Raw genomic sequence first — 20264 nt, 5'->3', positions numbered from 1 at the left:
AGATGACAAGATGGCGTGGAGGAATTTCCATCATTAAAACCGGGATAACAGATTTGTTGACGATGACGCGAGACCATGAGCGATTTCTAACACTCCTGGAGCAGAACAAGACCACACAAAGTTGTTGTGGAAAAATAGGTATGTAAGTATGACTTTAAATTATGGGACTTTTTCGGATGTATTTAAATCTCCAACAATTGCTCTCACGGGTCATGTTAACACACCAAAATATATCATTTCAATTTTACAAGTTGTAATACTTTATTTCTGTCCAGTCTAGTAATGCGAAACCCGTCTACGTTCGGTGTACGATTTAGGCTCCACTGTTCTCACGAACCCAATCGCGGACGACAGCCACGCGCGCGTACACTCCCGGGTATCCGGGCATAGCACAGCCAAAGCCCCACGAAACAACACCGACCAGTTTGCCATCGACAACGAGCGGACCACCGGAGTCTCCCTGGCAAGCGTCCTTTCCACCGCGCTTGTATCCGGCGCACAGCATACGATCAGTGATTCCTCCCGACGAACTGTAGGCGATGGTACATTCCTTCTGATTGACAGTCGGTACGTTAGCCGCACGTAGAATAGCGTTAGACTCGGCAGCACTCTGGGTGTTGCCCCAGCCAGACACGATCGTCATGGTTCCATCCTCCACCGCTTCATCCTGATCTGGAAGACTGACAGGCTGAACTACATCGCTGAAGGTAAGCTCGGACTCCAGTTCCATCAGGGAGAAATCGTAGTCGATAGTGCTATCATCGTAGTTCGGATGCTCGAGTACACGGGCAACTCGCACAACGGTTCCTCCAGACGCGTGTCGCGATGATCCTATCCGTACTGCAAGGCTGCTAGGCTGCAGGTTCACTGTGCAGTGAGCGGCAGTCAGGACCCATTTACTGTTCAGCACAGATCCACCGCACCGATGGCTGTTGAAGTACTGCAGCGACACCTGATACGGAGTTTCAGACACGTCGATCTCGAATCCACCGACAATACGATGGCCAACATCATACTTGGGTCGCGGTAGGAATCTTGGCAGGGCTTGAACGGACCGATGTTGTTGTGCGACTCGTGCTTGTGCACAAGCCACCGCCACAACCAGCACTGCCAGGAGGATTGCAATCTTGTTCGATATCATCGTCTATCAGATACTCGTATGATCCATCGAAAGTAATGCTCCGGTTTATATATGATTAGAGAAGATTAATTGATAGTATTGTCAGCTGTTGATCGCACGTTGTGCTACGTCAGAGTTGTAAATCTTCGATACTACAACGTGTGTAGTACGCTATAAAATTGTTTACTATTATGTTTGGCTGAGGGTGCTTGAGCTAGTGGAAATCTTCCACTTCATAGTGGCTAGTTTGTAAAATTACTCGCTCGTGCTCGAAAATCCCTGATCACTTCAGATATGATCTAGTTGAGAGGTTGAGAGTCATGACGTGGAAAGCGTACTTGATAGAGAAAGCACGAGGATTTCGTTGACGCTTTTATTCTATAGAAGAGGTGCTGATATGTTTTGAATTATATTCCAATTCTGCCTTCTTGAGATTAAACTACCGCATCAATTACGCCGTCCGAATCATAATTGTTAGTTCTATCAATTAATCCTGTCTAAGTCGATCTAAGGTTCACATTGCATATATATAGAGCACTTTACCTCTCCAACAGCCATACGAGTATTAGACACGATGTCCAACAAGATCGCAATCCTTCTGACTGTTCTGATCGCGGTGGTGGCATGTGCACGGGCACAACCATCACGACGCCATCCGCTGGTTCAGCCCCGTTCGCCGCACAGTAGCGGCCATCGTATCGTCGGTGGGTTCGAGATCAATGTGTCCGATACTCCGTATCAGGTATCGCTCCAATACATAAATAGCCATCGGTGTGGAGGATCTGTCCTGAACAGTAAGTGGGTCTTGACTGCCGCTCACTGTACTGATGGTCTGCAGGCGTTCACCCTCACAGTCCGGCTCGGATCATCGCGACACGCCTCTAGTGGCACCGTTGTAAACGTGGCACGCATCGTCGAGCACCCGAACTACGATGATAGCACTATCGACTACGACTACGCGCTTCTGGAGCTGGAATCAGAGCTTACTTTCAGCGATGTGGTTCAACCGGTGGCACTCCCGGAGCAGGATGAAGCAGTGTATGCCGGAACCATGACCATTGTCTCAGGCTGGGGCAGTACCCATAATGCTGCCGAGTCTAATGCCATTCTGCGAGCTGCTAACGTACCGACCGTTGGCCAGGAGAAATGTCGCGAGGCGTACTCGCACGACGCTATCACCGATCGTATGCTGTGTGCCGGATACCAGCAGGGTGGAAAGGACGCTTGCCAAGGAGACTCCGGTGGTCCGCTGGTCGCCGATAATAAATTGATCGGTGTGGTTTCGTGGGGCGCGGGATGTGCTCAGCCAGGCTATCCGGGAGTCTATGCGCGTGTTGCTGTCGTCCGCAACTGGGTGCGCGAGATCAGTGGAGTGTAAAATGTGGTCAGACGGACTTGACTGAACTGAAATTAAGCATAATAAATAGTATGAATGTGATAAACGAAATAATAAGTGTTGAGTTTTTTTCGCATTACACCTTCTTTTAATGTAAATGAGCAGTTAAATTATAAGTTCCCTAAGACTCATCAGTTATACAGAACAGTAATATTGCTTAGAAGTTTGCTTAGGTGTAAGAGAATGTTGTAGATCTTTCTAATATTTTATATTTGTTGGAAATGATGTCCGGAGCACAGAAAAGAATTTTTTATTTTAAAGCTAACTAGCCGTCAGTCAGTCATAGGAAAAAATCCTTTTGCTTATCTTCCGACAAGATTCTATAGGAGGAGTCAATTGAGCCGTGTACTGTGTATAATTACGCAGTATGAACCTTATAAATCAGTCAATCAGTTGTGTTATAACTTAAATTAAATTAAATCCGATAAATCCGATTTCGTGGTTCAGTAATTGACATGTTAATTATTAGAATGAAATATGACTTTGATATGTCTTGTTCCACCTAGTCTATTCAATAAATATTATTTATATTATTGACTAGTATTTTTAAAGTTATACTATTTTTTATGACGTAATATGATTGTGTTTGTTTGATTTATTTATGATTAACTACAGTTTCTCTTCCCAGATATAGAAGTAAAACTTCATTAATCAAAAACATAGCTCAATTTTTAGTTTAAATAGTTGATTTTTATTAATTCACTCATTTGATTATGACAACAAGGTAGTACCACTCCGAACATCTGCCTTAAACTCCACAGGTCTCACGAATCCAGTCGCGAACGACAGCAACACGCGCATAGACTCCCGGATAGCCTGGCTGAGCACATCCGGCACCCCACGAAACGACACCGATCAGCTTGTCTTCAGCAACCAGCGGACCACCGGAGTCTCCCTGGCAAGCGTCCTTTCCACCCTGCTGGTATCCGGCACACAGCATACGCTCGGTGATTCCTTCAGATTTGTGATAGGCCTGGTTGCACTCATCCTGGTTCACGGTCGGTACGTTGGCAGCCCGCAGAATGGCGTTGGACTCGATGGCGCTCTTGGTGCTGCCCCAGCCAGACACGATCGTCATGATGCCATCCTCCACCGCTTCATCCTGCTCCGGGAGTGCGATCGGCTGCACCTTATTGCTGAAGGTAAGAACACTTTCCAGCTCCAGCAGGGAGTAGTCGTAGTCGATCGTTTCCTGATCGTAGTCCGGATGCTGCACGATGCGCGCAACGTGGATAACACTTCCGCCCGACGCGTGGCGCGATGATCCCAGACGCACGGTCAAGCTTTCAGGTTGCGAACCGTCAGTGCAGTGGGCAGCCGTTAGGATCCACTTGCCGGACAGAACGGAACCACCGCAGATGTGGCGTTTGGAGCGCTGGAGAGACACTTGATACGGAGTTTCAGCGACATCGATCTCAAATCCACCCACAATCCGATGATTGCTAACGGTGTGATGGGGCCGAGGCAGGAATCGGGGCAGGGGATAGGGAACTCGCCGTTGGTGTGAAGCGTGTGCCTGGGCACAAGCCACCACCGCAAGCAGAACAGCCAGAAGGATTGTAATCTTGTTCGACATCGTGTCCGATACTCGTATGACTTCTGGGGAGAAATGATTCTCTATATATATGATACGATTGATTCTGATTTTCTATAAGTTTGTGATTCAGCTGGATTAACTGATAAGATCATGAATGATCGTTCTTGACAGCACGTGAATTTTGAAGATTAGGGATTTTCTCGCTGTTTTCATCGCAATGTGCTTAAGTGTGTTGAATCATTACTGTACTACGCTCATCATAATCCCACTTCACTGATCGATTCAAATGGTGCTAAGTTATGGTGGAAAAACCCATCCATTCATGTTTGTAATGGATACTTAAGCCTCGAGCATTATAAATAATACAAGTGCGTTGTTTTTGTAACAACGTCACGTTTTAAGCGGTAGTACCTGATAAGCATGAAGCTTAGGGTAATTATTCTTGTGAAACATTTATTTCATTTAAGTTTACTTGATTTTTTCCCCTGATCGGACCTTTGAAATGACAGACAAACAGTATATTATATTGATTTATTTTTCTCTTGAAATTGCTGAAAAAAGAATGATCCAAAAATGGAATCCACGTGTCTTGTACCTGATACTTGAGACCGACAATAAAATAATGGATTTTTCTGGCTATGAGTGTCATGAAATAGTACTGATCATGATTATATTTGTAAGTAACACGTGCATTGAAATGTAGGATACAACCCACAAAAAAAATTGAGAAAGGTAGAGTCCTAAATGTAGAGGAAAATATTACCTATGATATCGATACGTTGCCTGGTCCGGTCATACATTACATTTTTCCCATTCAGGCCAATTACGACACACATATCCGTTAAAGCATTGGTCACATACAGACTTATACGAGTTGCATTTGCCATATCGTCTGAAAATCAACCATTATTAGCGCTTGTAGTCCGACCTGAATCTGTTACGTTTGATTTTCTTTCTTTCTTAAATGAATGAATGTTGAGAAGTTCAACTAATATTCTTGATTTAGAAGATATTGTGTTTGATATTTTATTGATATCGGACTGCATTGTATTTATGCTTGCAATAACTTTCGTCTACAATTCTCGAAATTGTTATTCATGAGATATTTGTTCTACGAAAAAACGACGGTTCAACGAACATTCAACAATTAGATCTACGCAATGTGATACCGGATAGGTTCCTACACTCCACTAATCGTACGAATCCAATCACGCACACTTGCCACACGTGCGTACACCCCCGGATAGCCCGCCAGAGCGCATTCGTGGCCCCAAGAAATGACGCCGATCAGCTTACCCTCAGCAACGAACGGACCGCCCGAATCTTGTCGGCACGTATCTTGACCGCCCTGTTTGTACCCCGCACAAAACATTTGAGCCGTAATGCCACCGTACCTGGACTGGTAGGCTTTGTTACATTCCTGCTGGTTAACGGTCGGTACGTTTGTCGCTCGTAGAACATCGTTCGAATCGGCCTCACTCAGTGTTAAACCCCAACCAGAGACGATTCCCATCGTTCCTTCCTCGATCGGTTCATCCTGTTCCGGCAGTGCAATGGGTTGAACCTTTTCGCTAAACGTAAGCTCGTTTTTCAACTCCAGTAGGGCAATGTCGTAGTTGTTCTTGCTACCGTGCATAGGATGACGCACAATACGAGCTACACGTACGACGGTACCACCGGATGCATGTTCGGACGATCCTACGCGTACGGTTGGCTTCGACGGTGCGTTATCGTTGATGCAGTGTGCTGCGGTTAGGATCCACTTGCTACTCAGGATAGAGCCTCCACAGTTATGATCGTCGTCGTACTGTAGTGAAACCTGATAGGGTGCATCCGAGATATCGATCACAAATCCACCGACAATCCGTTTGCCAGCCAGGTATGGTCCATTCGGGGCGAATCTGTGCACTGGACGTGTAAGTTTATGGCGTCGCTCTGCTTGTGCCCGTGCACAGGCGTGTAGTGCGATTAGAACGGCCAGCAGGGTTGTAAACTTGATCGACATCGTGTCAATTGTACTTATGATGGCGAGAAATCATAAACAATATATAGTGGATGGTATATTGGAAACTGTTAATCTGATGTGATCAAATGATAAGGAAACTAAACAAAGATTTGCACAATGCTCCACGTGAAACCAGTAGCGCAATTCACTAGAATCGATGATCGATATTGTTTTGATGCGTTAGAGCTCAAGGGTAGTTCTCAATTCTTCGTTTTGCGATAGAAGATTTGTTGTGGTTTGCCTAGGTTTGACTATATTTAAAGTACTTTATTTGTTTGTGTGAGTAGTTGATTGATTAGTTGAAAATTGAATCTCCCGTTTCATCCAACACTTCTTGCTTTGTGTCTATTCCAGAATTCCCTTTTATACTCCACTGGTCTCACGAATCCACTCACGTACGCTTGCCACACGTGCATAAACCCCTGGATAGCCCGCCAGCGCGCATTCATGACTCCACGAAACTACACCAATCAGCTTGCCTTCCGCGACGAAAGGACCACCAGAGTCATTCCGACAAGTGCCTGTACCACCCTGCCTATATCCTGCACAAAACATCTGTTCCGTAATGCCTCCATAAGACTGGTAGGCCTGGTTACACTCCTGCTGATTCACTGTCGGTACGTTTGTTGCTCGCAGGATGGCATTCGAATCAGCTGCACTCATTGTCATCCCCCAACCAGAGACGATTCCCATCGTTCCTTCGTCGATCGGATCATCCTGTTCCGGAAGTTCAACGGGTTGAACCTTATCGTTAAACGTAATTTCACTCTCGAGCTCCAGCAAAGCGATATCGTAGTTGTTGGCACTTGAGCTATGCCCGGGATGGGGCACAATGCGCACTAAATGCAGCACGGTTCCACCGGCAGCGTGCTCCGATGATCCAACCCGTACGGTAGGTTTCACCTCGGAGTAGAGATCGATGCAATGTGCTGCTGTGAGGATCCACTTGCTATTCAGGATCGATCCCCCGCAGTGATGTTTGCCGTTGTACTGCAGGGATATCTGATAAGGAGCGTCAGAGATATCGATCACAAATCCACCGACGATCCGTTTGCCAGCCAAGTAGGGTGCATTGGGATGGAATGCTGGGCGGGTAAGTTTATGACGCTTTTCAGCCTGTGCCAGTGCACAAGCGAATAGTGCGATAAGCACCGTCAGCAGAATAGTTGTAAACTTGCTCGACATTGTTTTCGATAGTAGTGCATCGTATGCCAAGACCAAAAATCATTTTATAGCTAGCGATAGGAGAGAACTTTCAATCTTTAGATAACAAAACTATACAAAGATTTACACAACGTGATGCACGTGTGAAGGGAATTTGTGTTCTCAAAACCAGTAGCAGTTTACAAGAACCTTTTCTTTCTGTTACGGACAATGATAAGAAGTGCCACGAGTGGAAGAGAGTTGCAATTGAAGTGTCTGTGAAGCGTCAAGTTTACTTTTTAATTCTTCATGTATTCACGCGTTCTGGAAAAAAGTGTCTCTATCATTTTGCTCGCAGGTGATAATAGGAATCAATCGGGTTTATCTCACAATTGGCGTCATAAATTGGATTCGTTGGAAACGAGTGAGCTAGCATTATGTTGACACGTGCATGAATGAAACTCGAGCAAAAGCAGATTTCAATGCAGATTGTATCACGGCAAAAAACATGAGGAAATGTGAGGAAATTTAATCTTAAATACTTACATTGCTTACGCATGCTTCCATTTTTGTCATTCCAGTAAGAATGATTCCAGTAAGAAAAGAAAAGAAATGCAACGGTGAGATAGAGTGAATTGTGACGATGGAACATAAAATTTAATATAACCTTTTCTCCTTATTCCAGCTGTAGTCTTTCAATCGGATGACTCCTAGTGATGTTAATGCAACCCCCTTTGAGTGGTAAGTTTAAATAGTTTACTTTATTAACAACAAAAAAAGAGTGGGTAATATTTCTCAACTAACCGTGAAGCAAACCACGGGTGTTTGTTTGTTTGTTTGCACGCTCCGCACCGGAATAGGAATCGTGGAAGTCGCGCACTTATCGTTCGTATTTACATTAATGCTCCCTGTGCCCTTTTCTCTCTCTCTCTCTCTCACTCTCCGCCTCTTAGTCTCCCTCTGTACACACACCTTTCGGTAATGATACACCGTTGCTGCTGCAATAATCATATCATATGGCGCACGGCGCAACGCTCCCTTACAATCCCTTTTGTTATGTTGTGTCCCTCCCAAAAGCACACACACAGACACCCAACCAAACGCCGCTCAGTTATGATTATGGCCAAAGGTTAGCGGGCTCGGTAGGTGCTTTGACTTTTTGCGCTCGATCAGTTCGGCCAGCGTTTCGCGGTGCTGCTGGTGGCTAATGTAGCCCAGCGAGCCCGACCCAACCGTAACGCCGTTCGGCCCGTGGATGTAACCGAGCGAACCGGACCCGAGCGCAATCGGGCCGTGGTTCTTGGTGAGCAGGGGCGACCGCTGCTGATAGTCGGGCTGGTGCTGCACACCGAACCGTGGATTGAACGTGTCCAGCACGGGCGGCACAAATTGGGGCTGCTGCGGTGCAAACGACCCGTACAGCGGATCGTACGTCGTCGCCGTCGTGGGGAACTTGCTGCTGAAGTACGTGCTCGTCGGGTATGGGGTACCGGCGGGTGTACGGAACGCACCCGAACCCTGGAGCAGCTGCTGCTGGTGGTACTGGTTCCGCTCCTGCTCCTCCGCGTGGAACTCCATCACGGCGTACTGCTTGAGGATGCGTCCGTCCGCGATGTACGTTTCCTCATCGCCCAGGCTGAGGTGGTTGCCGGTGAGGAAGGGAAACGGGGAGCCGTAGTTGGAGTACTGGAACAGATTGCCATTGAACAGGGCGGCGGTGGAGGGTTTAAGCGGTGACGCTACCCGCGTGAGGCCATGGCTGTACGGGGCGATGGAGCCGTGCGATGGACGGTAGAAGGACGGAGGAGCGGGTGGCGAGGAGCCGTACGCCACGGACGGTACCGTCGGGCGAGGAAAGTAAACGGCGGAGTGGGTGGGATCGGTGACGGTCAGCAAAGGATCTCTCAGATCGATGACGAGCCGCTTCTGCTTGATTCCTTTCGCCGAGACAGCGCCGTGGTAGGCAAGTACCAAAAGGAACAGGAGAAAGCATGTCGCTAACGGTGGCTGCTACCGATGGTGGTGGTGGTGGTGGTCATGGGAAACAGGGGGAAAAGAAACGTAAAAGGATAAGGGATGAAAATTGGCTCTTCATATTGGAACTTACAAAGATAATGTACAATTAGAAAGAAAAAGTGCAATGGACTGGTAAGAGGAGTGCCATTTATTGGGAATTGATAATGCCGCGTAGGCGGCCATATGCTCGCACAATATAAATTGTCATGACTCATGTCATGTGTGTGAGTTTCATGTGAAAGTGATATGAGTGTTTGCTGTCGGGAAGTACCAATTCCCAACAGTCAAAAGCCGAAGATTTTATATTGACCTTTCACTTTTTCTATCTGTCTCTCGCTCTAATTTGAGCGATTTTCCCCTGATGAGTGTCCCCGAGCCTCCTCGTGTGGTTGTTGTTGTTGGAAGTTGAAGCCGAACCCCCTTCGTGCGCTGCCAAAATCAGCGAAGAACGAAATCGAGTCCCAACCAACCAAACCGTGCTCTTTCGAAGTAAATTTGCTTCGATATAGCTTCGATAGAAGTTCTCTACCGAAGGTGTACCAACTTTGATAGGCACCCAACAGTCAAAAGCCGAAGATTTTATATTGACCTTTCGTTTTTTCTATCTGTCTCTCGCTCTAATTTGAGCGATTTTCCCCTGATGAGTGTCCCCGAGCCTCCTCGTGTGGTTGTTGTTGTTGGAAGTTGAAACCGAACCCCCTTCGTGCGCTGCCAAAATCAGCGAAGAACGAAATCGAGTGGCTCAAGCGAAAAAACGAAAAAAAAAATGACGAACGAGTGTGCTGTGACAATAACACACGCACACGCACAAGGCGACACCCGAAATCTGGTGCGATACCGGCTTTCAGTGGAGCAAGTACACACATGCACACATTTGGCCACACCAGCGCTCTGTTCTAGTGCAGGTAGTTTTCTGCAGTCCACGGTGATACTACACACAGCCACGCACTTGGCGATACACGCTGTGTGGTGCGGTGCGGTGGACGTTCAGAATTCAATGGTGCAAATACACACATGCATACACTTGGCGACACACGCTCTGATGTGCGGTGAGGTTTGTGTTCTGTGTCCAGTGGTGCAAATATACACACACGCACTTGGCTACACACGCAGTACGGCGCGGTTGGCTTGGCAGAAGCGCATACACACATTCACGCAGTAGGCTTTACTTTCAGTCCAGTGAGGTTGGTGCTCGTGTGGTGTTTCAGCGCTTGGCGGATAAACCCCGTAAAAAATGGAATTTTGTTTAATTTGAGGTAAGTAAAAGTGATTAAAATTATCAACCTACATCCCCCCTTCTTATTAATATCATTTTTCTTCCATTTCATGTGTGTTTCACGGCGAACGGAGACAACAAAAACCTGTGGCTGTGTCGTAGTGTTGGAGCAGTGGCCCGTACAGTGCAGCGAGAAAAACCAGGAGCAACAGCGATGAGGAGCAGAAAGTGCTGTGCTGAATTTGTTTTTTTTTTTCACTGTGCGAGTGTAAAAAGTGTTTTTTTTTTTAAAATTATGTGCGTTAATTTAGAATTAAGTGCAGTGATAATTGTGCAAGTGTTGTGTTTTTTTTTGTATTCTATGTTGGTTCGATTTTCAATAAATCGAATTACGATAGTATAATGGTGTGCACTGTATCATTTCGGAAAGAAATCCTGGCAAAAAAGGGGGAGGGGACTAATTAAACGAAGGTTCGTGCAGACCCCCGTTCGGGTTTTGCTTCGGCTTCGGGTTTGCTTCGGCTTCGGGACCCGACGGATCACTTGAATAATTTCGCCAACTCAAGTTCTTTTTCAAGCGCGTATTCAAGCGATCTCTGAGTGCTGGTGCCCGGTGGGCAGTTCCTACCGAAGTTAAGCTCGGGTGTTTAGCCGAAATGTTACAAAAGAGAAAGAAAAAATTCTCTCGTTTGCTGCCGCGTTTCGCTCACACGCGCGCCCTGCCCCCTTTTATTTACGTACGTGTTTATAGCCCCTCCTCCTCCTCCTCCTCCTCTCATCTATCTTCCTACCTTATGTGCAGTGGTTATGTGTTTTTAATTGAAATTGGAAGGAGAGATATTCGATTTATTTATTACGTGCGATTTAATCAGAGAATTGAAACATGGTACATGGTGGATCTACTGTTCATCACAAGCGGGCCTAACACTTTAACTATTTGTGAATTCGCGCGTGAGGACGTAAAAGGCGCAATAATAATGGAGCGGTTCTAACGTAAACAGACAAAATCGCTCAGCTGAAAATTTGATAGAGCGGAATAGCATTTCATTGGAATAGCATTGCTAGTATATCATCCGCGCACCCTATGAACCGTACTTTTCCAAATATCTTAAAAAGTACGCATTGTATGAAAAACCCGTCTTTACAAGATCGATTCAGAATTTCAAAACACATTTGGAAAAAGTTTTTTGCTAAAAGTGACTTTGGAAATTTTACTCAGATTAATGTTTATTCCTTTAAATTAATTCATAAATGGGGTAAGGGAAATAATTTATACTAATACTAATAGACCACGACTCCATTGCCTGAAATATTTAGTGCCTCAAAGTAGAATATCCTCTTTGCCAAGCGTTTGAGTTGAACTGATTCTTCGCAAAATGTGAAGAGAGCGTTCGGCCTCCCTTCAAATGCTTCGAGAGAGTGAAGCTCCTCCCCTTCCTCCATTCGTCATCCATCAATTTTTCTCCGCGCACTCACACATCTACACGCGCAGCTGTTCGCATGGCAACACGTGAGATGCGTGACATGCTTTCTCGCTCATCACGAAGGATTTGCTTCGAAAGAGCTCGGCTTGGTTGGTTGGGAGTGGCTCAAGCGAAAAAACGAAAAAAAATGACGAACGAGTGTGCTGTGACAATAACACACACACGCACAAGGCGACACCCGAAATCTGGTGCGATACCGGCTTTCAGTGGAGCAAGTGCACACATGCACACATTTGGCCACACCACGGTGATACAACACACAGCCACGCACTTGGCGATACACGCTGTGTGGTGCGGTGCGGCGGACGTTCAGAATTCAGTGGTGCAAATACACACATGCATACACTTGGCGACACACGCTCTGCTGTGCGGTGAGATTTGTGTTCTGTGTCCAGTGGTGCAAATATACACACACACGCACTTGGCTACACACGCAGTACGGCGCGGTTGGCTTGGCAGAAGCGCATACACACATTCACGCAGTAGGCTTTACTTTCAGTCCAGTGAGGTTGGTGCTTGTGTGGTGTTTCAGCTCTTGGTGGTCAGCGGATAAACCCCGTAAAAATGGAGATCATTCTAATTTAAGGTAAGTAAAAGTGATTAAAATTATCAACCAACATCCCCCCTTCTAATTAATATAATTTTTCTTCCATTTCATGTGTGTTTCACGGCGAACGGAGACAACAAAAACCTGTGGCTGTGTCGTAGTGTTGGAGCACTGGCCCGTACAGTGCAGCGAGAAAAACCAGGAGCAACAGCGATGAGGAGCAGAAAATGCTGTGCTGAATTTGTTTTTTTTTTTCACTGTGCGAGTGTAAAAAGTGTTTTTTTTTTAAATTATGTGCGTTGATTTATAATTAAGTGCATTGATTATTGTGCAAGTGTTGTGTATTTTTTGTATTCTATGTTGGTTCGATATTCAATAAATCGAATTACGATAGTATAATGGTGTGCACTGTATCATTTCGGAAAAAAAATCCTGGAAAAAAAGGGGGAGGGGACTAATTAAACGAAGGTTCGTGCAGACCCCCGTTCGGGTTTTGCTTCGGCTTCGGGTTTGCTTCGGCTTCGGGACCCGACGGATCACTTGAATAATTTCGCCAACTCAAGTTCTTTTTCAAGCGCGTATTCAAGCGATCTCTGAGTGCTGGTGCCCGGTGGGAACTCTAGCGACGGAAACTGCGTTGCAGTTGCTGCATTTTGTGAAACTCGTTAACATTGCAAAGCTGATCAACAGCGCGGATCAGTGCACAGGAATCTTCGTGAGAGCAAGCATATGTCACATATTCTTGGAATCACTACTAGCCTGGGAAAATTGCATACCGAACCGAGTCATGCGTCATGTGAGGATAGCTTCTGATTATTTGGCTTTTCCTATTTCAGCTTTTCCAGTACGCGGAAACACGCGAAAGCATTTGCAATCATCATCTTCAGCACAGCATATGCGACGAACGATTATGGATGATACGATTGAATGGATGGGCTGTACAATGTGTCGGATCGATTGCACTATAACACACACACACACACGTACAAAAAGGCAACACAACGCGTTTCAATGCTCGCGTGTGGCGTATGAAATGCGCGACCGAATGAGGCGTGCTTCCACAACAGCGTAACTAATCTCGTGCCGCCACACGGCGGTTGGAGGACGATGGCGATGGCGTTCAAACATTCCCCATCAATCGATCTCACTTCGCCCGCTCTGTGAACCATCGATGATTTCGCTGGAAGATACACATCGGTTTCACATCTTCATTTACGACCGCAATCGATGCCGCTAAGGGCGAACGATTCCTGCACTTGACTTTTGCTGCTATCTTTCCATCTAGCTTGCTGTAATGTAGCACCGTGCCTGCCTGCCTGCCTGGCACACCCTTCCGTCGATCAACGTCGAGCATCGTCGTCGTCGTCGTGTGCTTAGCCTTAAGGGTACGGTACCGGCTTTTGCCACCGCAATTACGTTTAATGAGGTGGCTGCTGCTGCTGTTAAAGAGGCGACGCAAGGCGCAAAGCGATACGGCATCGGATGATGGTGGTCACGATACGAGCGAGGGGGACTATTTATGGAACGTCCGGAATGAAGGAGTGTTTTGCTGCGGAGTGCATCACTTTGCATCAACCCTTTGCTCTACTTCCCTCGAAGCTTTTCGTGTGTGTGTTCCTTATATGGAATGAACAGTTGTCTCTTTCAAAACGGTTTTGTGCTGCCGCATCAAACAAACGGTCATTATGCACCCTGAATGCTGCGCGGATGTCCTTGAAAGCGCTAAGTCGTGTGTATCACCTTCACGAAAAAAGGCTTTATGTGTCCCAAATATCCCCAAATTGCCAAGCGATGCTTTGATAGAAAATTAGCCTGGCAGCAATGTTCCAGTTTCAATTACGATCATAAAATTCATTGCAAAAATCGTGCAGCCCTGAAACCCCGGACAGTCCGTCTCCCCATTCACGAGCATCCAGTGGGCCACTGGACACGGCGTCCATTGAACGAGTAACAGTTGTAGCAGTTGTCGCGCAAAATTGCGTACCCGACGACGATGTGATTAACTTTGATTGAATATTTCATCACGCTTTTGCCAGCCACAACCGCACGCAAGCACACACGGTTCGTTGCTTTCGCTCGTCCGCGCCGGATGAGAAGCGCCAATCCCGGCTGGTTAGTGCAGGTCCGCAGCAGCCCCCAGGGCACGCACCAGCTCCCGGTGTGTCAATTAAGCGTATGGGGGGCAAACAAACCATGCTACTTTGTGCAAAATGCGCGTCCAGCTCTTGCGGGACGGACACACACACGCGCGCGGCAGATAATTAGAGTGACGCGCGTATTTACCGAGCGTTTGCGGACAGTCGGAGTACAAAGTGTGGCCAGGTGGCACGATTTTAGAGCGGGCCAGAACGGCCGGTGCGTTTTGCGTGATCCCAGTAGCACACTGAAGTGGTCGTGACGCATCGAAAGATGCATCGGTTGCTGTAGCAAAGAAACAACAGCATCCAAAAACGCTCACACACACAGAAAGATCGTGCGTTTTCTGTGTGTCGTAATTCGGTTCGTTGGCTTGCTTTCATTCATTTAAAAAACCCCCCTCACACAAGAGACTCCGGTGGTGGAAGTTCTTGGGACCAAACCCACTTTCCGTTCGTTTGACCCACACCTCCTTGGGGTGGTTAAACCAGTCCCGCAGTTCGAAAGTGATTCAGCCAAGCCAAAGTGGGCCAAACGGCGGGTGCTCGCGCTTTTCGTTCGGTTGCGTAATGGGCGATTCAATTTATCGCTACGCACCACCACCACGCACCCATCAGGAGGCAGTCCAGTTTGGTGCGTTCCCGAGCAGTCCGGGCGAAAGCGGCCGGCAACCTGCAAACGAGAACGATGAATGGAACAAACGGCACCGCGCCAGGGATAGGATGTGTGTGCGCCCCGACAGAGACCGATGACCGATCGAGCAGACTGCGAACAGACTGCGAACAGACGGGTTAATCACCGGTAGAGTACACGTGGTTGACAGCCACCGGTTCTACTGTGACAGACAGCCGCTCCAATCGGGAGCACGATTATTGGTTGGCCAGGCTCCGTTGTCCCACGGCTGGGGTCAGGTTTTACCTTTCTTCACCGTATGAGTGTGTTTGCTTTTACCGACACCGGTTTTGGGCCTGGGGTTGAGCAGTGCAGTGAAATGCAGCTGTGACGCAAGGCAAACATCCAGTGCACTCTGTCCTCTGACACCCCGGTTGGATGTCGATTTTTTACAAACGGCTAGCATACACGACGAACCCGAGCCCGGGGCGGGCAAACGAACCGGTGAGAAATGTGTCACGTAAATCACGTAAATCAGGTCCAGCTGTCCAGATTACGTGATAGTGGCAATAGTGCATGAGCATGAGTTTCTAATTCTTTGTTTTTTTTAGGGGTTCGCCGCCTGATGCCGTCCACACCCAAAGCCGAGAGTGTGCCAGGTTCTATAGCAGCTAGGTCAGTTGTGGTGGTGCGTAAAGATATGGAGCCTGCTCTGCGTACGTTCACAGATGCATTCGCTCGCCACAGTTCGGCATCAGCGATCGGGCAGGGAGGTGACTGGCTAGTATCGGGTTTTTCGTTTGGATCGGGCTCGGATTGCGAGCTTTAATTATACTTTGTTTGTTTTTCACCTCCAAGCGAACGCATTGCTTGTGCTGCCCCCCCTCGGCAGCAGCTGTGATGCGTGTAGAATCGTGGCGGCGTGTTGAAATAGTGGATTTGAATGCGTATCAATCACTCCATCGAACCTCGGCCGTTGTCTGGTCGGTTTGTGGTACTACCACCAGTAGTGTGATGGCAAGGGTTGGGTGCTTTTGGGTGGTGGATTAGTGCAACAATGTTGCAAAGTATGATGGAAAGGTAAAACAGGCGATGCATTAGACACAGACACGTTTTAATTAGTGACACATGTGTCGGGTTTGCTTTTGATGCTACATGAACAGGGATTTATGATGGATTACAAACAGATGTCAGCACACAGTTCCTCGTAGTAATTAATTTTCTTTTTTTTTACAGCCCACATGCGCTCTCTCCCTCATCCACCAGAATCACCTCTTCAGTGTTTTTTTGTTACCAACGAATGTGCAACAATGTACTAAGCTCGCCGTGCAAATAGAATCACTTCAAAGCACAGCCAATCCACCAGTTCGATACCGAACGCGTTCAAAATAGGCAAACAAAAGCGGCTAATATTTACGACCTTCAATTATGCGGTCGTTATCCAATGATAGGGGCCTTACCCGCCTCACTTTAAACGTTTCGTGCCTGCGCCGTGCCTCAAGAGGCTTAAAATATTGCCGCAAACACGATAATGATACAATGTAATTTAATAGCACAAACACCCAAACGGCAGCAGCCAACCGGACGACCGAGTTGGATTTAATCCCACGGCGAGGATGATGGAAAATAATCAATATTTTCGCGTCCCTTTACTTCTTCTTCTCCCCGCCAATAAGGTGGGCTCTTCTCGTGGCGTGGTGGGTCCTGAAGTCGATCACTTTATCGCGTCATAACAATCTCTCAAACCGGCATCTGGGGAGCTCTGTGAACGTTCTGTGAAGGAAAGAGAAACATTTGCCCCCGTTCCGTGTGCCTCTTCCTCGTCAGCCACTGCACTGTTGTTTTTGGTTCAATAAATTTTCATTTATCCGCTCTTTATCGCTCCCCTATCGTTTGACCGCAATCAGCGTCCTGCTAACGGGCAGATCAGATAAAGCCGCAGCTCCTTGCAGCAGCAGCATCGTTTGCATTTTGTTGATTTTTCAATGATTCAATGCTTTTTGGGTTGGGGAGCGGCGATTGAATTGCATCGAGCTGTGTGTGTCTCCCACGGGCGCTGGGCTGCTTGCCGGGCTCGCCAAGTGAGGCGCGATAAATTGAATTATCCAAAGTACGAAGCGCCGAACCATTGTTTGCTTTGCATTCGATGAACTGTGATGATTATTCATGCTGCTGCTGCTGCTGCTGCTGGAGTGGCATACACTCACAAAAGTTTTGCCCATTAAGTACAGTAGCATGGCTCCGCGTTGTGTAAATATCGAGTGTTTTTTGTTCACCTTTTTTCGCTCGATGCTACCTTTACCAGAGCGACCTTGCCCCCGGGAGGGAGAAATTACCAAAGCGTGAACAAATTGGCGAATCGCCCAATTCGACGCTCGTTTGTCCGCACCGCTATCGTCGTCACATTTTATTACCACCGCCTTAAAGGTTAAATCACCGTGCCCGACCCTCAAAAGATGTGTGATTTTTCGTGTGCACAAACGCGCAAGGGCTTATTGGAAAGCAAACACGAGAGTATCCGTTTGGTGAAGGGAAAAGAAAAATAGAAAATAAGTGTGTCATTACATACACATAAAAAATGAATATACATCAAAAGTGTATGATATTTTGTCACACAAACACACTCCAAAGTCGAAAGCTGCAAATTGATGTTTAAAGTATCACTCCGCTCGTGTTATGCCATGTCCACCCCCCCCGAAACCTCATCTCGGATGTATGGCGTTGTGTATATCCTGTTGAGGTTGTTTGAAGGACTTACTTGGAAATTCCAATAACCTTATAATGTCTGCCGTGCAGTATCAATATCACCAGGCTTATGAAAAGGCACACACCTCCTCCTCCTCCTGCTGCTGGTGCCAACGAGCGGAGCGGATGCGGCACAAACACATCCTTTTTGCGCAAACATCACGCACGCACATCCTGTGTGCGCCCGGAACCAATGGATGTCGGGCGCGTGGAAGGATGCACGCTGGCTGCCACATGAATAGCTACACATATATGAATAGCTTTTGCTGCGTGTTTGCCGAAGCCCTGCTAATTGGTTGGATTGGTTTGCAGGATCCAAAAAAGGTTTAGTGGATTTGTTTGGGCCGATGGGGGAAAAATGGAACTGAATAAATTATCCAATTTTTGACATTCTTTGTGGCAAGTGAGTGTAAAAAAAACAACTTTTGATTCGTTCCGACATTTTCTTCCGGATTCAACTTTTCCAAGAAAAGAATGTGTAACACCCGGTGCACCCAGCGAATGCTGCAGCATGTGATGTTTTGTGGGGTGGCTGTTGTTCGTAATTGAATTACATGAGCAATCAGGCGGAATGCGTTCGTTTTTTCTTTCTGCTTCGTAGGAGAAATCCTGTCCCATGGATTTTTCAGGAACTTTGAAGTTTTTTCCCAGAATTGAATTACCATTTCCAAGAGAGCAAGTCGTACTTCCTCATCGTGATGCTGCTAGAAGTGACAATTTGCACTGCTTTTGAGAGCAAAAAACGAATGCCTGGATATTTAAAGTGACAAATTTAACATCACTTTTCTTTGCATCAGATAGCGGACGCTTCGGTTACACGAGTCTCCGGTTGCCATCAAAATTGGAACAACCGTTTACACGTGCAAGAATTAAATATTTCAAACAGCTTGGATATCTTGGCATCGTCATCAGCATCAGAGATAAGTGACCGTACCGTGTTTGTGTTTGGTGTACCTTCCAATACTCATGCTCCAATCTTTTGCATCTCCTGTAGTAGGTCCTTTCACTTCGGTTTGGGAAAACCTCCGTCCGTACTAGAAGTTCTGCGTGCGTGGTTCTTTCAAAGTAGGCACACGCACCAGTCAGTAGTGACATCAAATTACACCAACCGTACCAGCGCGGTTGCCTGTTACACGATCTGAAGTGTCACTCCATTACGTGCAGCGCGGGCACTTGTGTCAGTGGAGAAGATAAAATCCACCCCAAACCCATGACTCCCTCGTTGCAGTGGGGGTGCAATATCGTGATCGGTAATAACCCGAACCTACCCCACGCGAGTCACGACTCCCCTCGAACTGGGAAGCGAAGAAGCACACAAACGGTCGCGATCGACAGCCGCACAATGCTCGCCAACACACGGCTTATGTCCCAGGTGCCAGGGTCGATGCTACCTCCAAAAGGGGAGCGCGTTGAGTATGATTTATGACACCGGCTTCAGCAGTCAACATTGCTGATGACGCTGATGAGCGATAGCTTTATATGTTTCATATTATGCTATTTGTAGGCATTCTTTTTTGCGGTTGTTGCTCATGTTTCACTGTAAAGCATGCCAGCCACCGAACGATCACGAATCCGAGGTGCGATTGAACACATTTTTCATTGACGGGAGGTAGCCGTCATATGATGAAGAGAGCAGCTTCATATTTTGAGCTGTCAGCGACGAATGAATCAGTCCTTGTTTAAGCGTTACCATTATGAGGTGCCCAGCGAGGGATGGTCAGGATGTTGGAAGGAAGATGACAGGATCAGCAGCGACAGCAGGGACAGGGAATGCGATCCTAGGCTAGGTGGACTCGATCTGAAGATGGCGTAAGTGTTTTTTGAGGAACTGAACTTTGACACTTTATCACTCGATCATCGGCTGCATTGCATTGTAAGTGCTCAGAACTCGCGCTCAAGATCACACAAGAATTGGGATTCTATTTGCCCTTTAGAAGGTTCACTTTCGTCGGAATGATCCTCTCAAGTCACAGCGGTTCATTTTCCAATTGCACATGCGCATGCAAACAAATTAGACCAAAAGAATGATCTTGGGTTGTCACATTTGTCACACACGCACGATCCACAAACACACTGCCTAGCAGCCCCGCTATCCACGTGGGGCGCGCTAAAACCGATCCACTCTCACTGCCTGTCTGGCTGCAACTTCACTTCACTGCACGCGACACACGAGAGCGCCCGCGCTACTAAATGCTGTGACGTACAAATTTGCACTGAAAACATCCGACCGAAACAAGTTCACTTTATAATAGCGTTGCAGCGTGCCCAGGCTCTGTGCCCTCTCGTTTGTAGGCTGTGCGTTTTTGT

General features: G+C 47.1%; 5 protein-coding genes across 6 annotated transcripts; 1 reads left to right on the top strand and 4 right to left on the bottom strand.

The window, feature by feature from the left end:
• Nucleotides 1-231: 231 nt before the first annotated feature.
• LOC120959373 (trypsin-3) lies at nucleotides 232-1171 on the bottom strand. Its single transcript, XM_040382686.2, has one exon. It carries the CDS (start codon nucleotides 1139-1141, stop codon nucleotides 314-316), a length of 828 nt encoding a protein of 275 aa, XP_040238620.2. The 5' UTR covers nucleotides 1142-1171; the 3' UTR covers nucleotides 232-313.
• Nucleotides 1172-1667: 496 nt separating this feature from the next.
• On the top strand, nucleotides 1668-2573 carry LOC120959376 (trypsin-7). Its single transcript, XM_040382689.2, has one exon. The coding sequence runs from the start codon at nucleotides 1695-1697 to the stop codon at nucleotides 2496-2498; it is 804 nt and encodes a 267-aa protein (XP_040238623.2). The 5' UTR covers nucleotides 1668-1694; the 3' UTR covers nucleotides 2499-2573.
• A 611-nt stretch (nucleotides 2574-3184) lies between these two features.
• LOC120959372 (trypsin-4) lies at nucleotides 3185-4126 on the bottom strand. Its single transcript, XM_040382685.2, has one exon. It carries the CDS (start codon nucleotides 4090-4092, stop codon nucleotides 3265-3267), a length of 828 nt encoding a protein of 275 aa, XP_040238619.2. The 5' UTR covers nucleotides 4093-4126; the 3' UTR covers nucleotides 3185-3264.
• A 921-nt stretch (nucleotides 4127-5047) lies between these two features.
• Nucleotides 5048-7269, bottom strand: LOC120959374 (transmembrane protease serine 9). Its single transcript, XM_049610692.1, has 2 exons — nucleotides 6425-7269; nucleotides 5048-6088 (listed from the first exon to the last, which is right to left on the bottom strand). Exons 1-2 carry the CDS (start codon nucleotides 7241-7243, stop codon nucleotides 5234-5236), a joined length of 1674 nt encoding a protein of 557 aa, XP_049466649.1. The 5' UTR covers nucleotides 7244-7269; the 3' UTR covers nucleotides 5048-5233.
• A 674-nt stretch (nucleotides 7270-7943) lies between these two features.
• LOC120959368 (uncharacterized) lies at nucleotides 7944-20264 on the bottom strand. 2 transcript variants are annotated; one of them, XM_040382681.2, is made up of 2 exons: nucleotides 19648-20264; nucleotides 7944-9211 (listed from the first exon to the last, which is right to left on the bottom strand). In XM_040382681.2, the coding sequence occupies exons 1-2, from the start codon at nucleotides 19648-19650 to the stop codon at nucleotides 8309-8311; spliced, it is 906 nt and encodes a 301-aa protein (XP_040238615.2). In that variant the 5' UTR covers nucleotides 19651-20264; the 3' UTR covers nucleotides 7944-8308. The 2 variants fall into 2 exon arrangements, with proteins under 2 accessions (XP_040238615.2, XP_040238616.2); XM_040382682.2 differs by having other exon boundaries at nucleotides 7944-9208; nucleotides 19648-20263.

Source organism: Anopheles coluzzii, chromosome 3 (genome assembly GCF_943734685.1).
Source record: "Anopheles coluzzii chromosome 3, AcolN3, whole genome shotgun sequence".
Classification (NCBI taxonomy): Eukaryota; Metazoa; Arthropoda; class Insecta; order Diptera; family Culicidae; genus Anopheles; species Anopheles coluzzii.
Note: the sequence above shows the minus strand (reverse complement) of the source record. Positions and strands in the feature narration are given on the sequence as shown.

What these genes read in the sequence shown, in the direction of transcription:
- LOC120959372 (XM_040382685.2), bottom strand. Translation starts at nt 4,092, where the DNA reads ATGTCGAACAAGATTACAATCCTTCTGGCTGTTCTGCTTGCGGTGGTG.
- LOC120959373 (XM_040382686.2), bottom strand. Translation starts at nt 1,141, where the DNA reads ATGATATCGAACAAGATTGCAATCCTCCTGGCAGTGCTGGTTGTGGCG.
- LOC120959374 (XM_049610692.1), bottom strand. Translation starts at nt 7,243, where the DNA reads ATGTCGAGCAAGTTTACAACTATTCTGCTGACGGTGCTTATCGCACTA. An exon ending in TTCGTGAGACCAGTGGAGTA is followed by an intron (nt 6,089 to 6,424) that starts TAAAAGGGAATT and finishes TATTGTTTATGA; the next exon opens with TTTCTCGCCATCATAAGTAC.
- LOC120959376 (XM_040382689.2), top strand. Translation starts at nt 1,695, where the DNA reads ATGTCCAACAAGATCGCAATCCTTCTGACTGTTCTGATCGCGGTGGTG.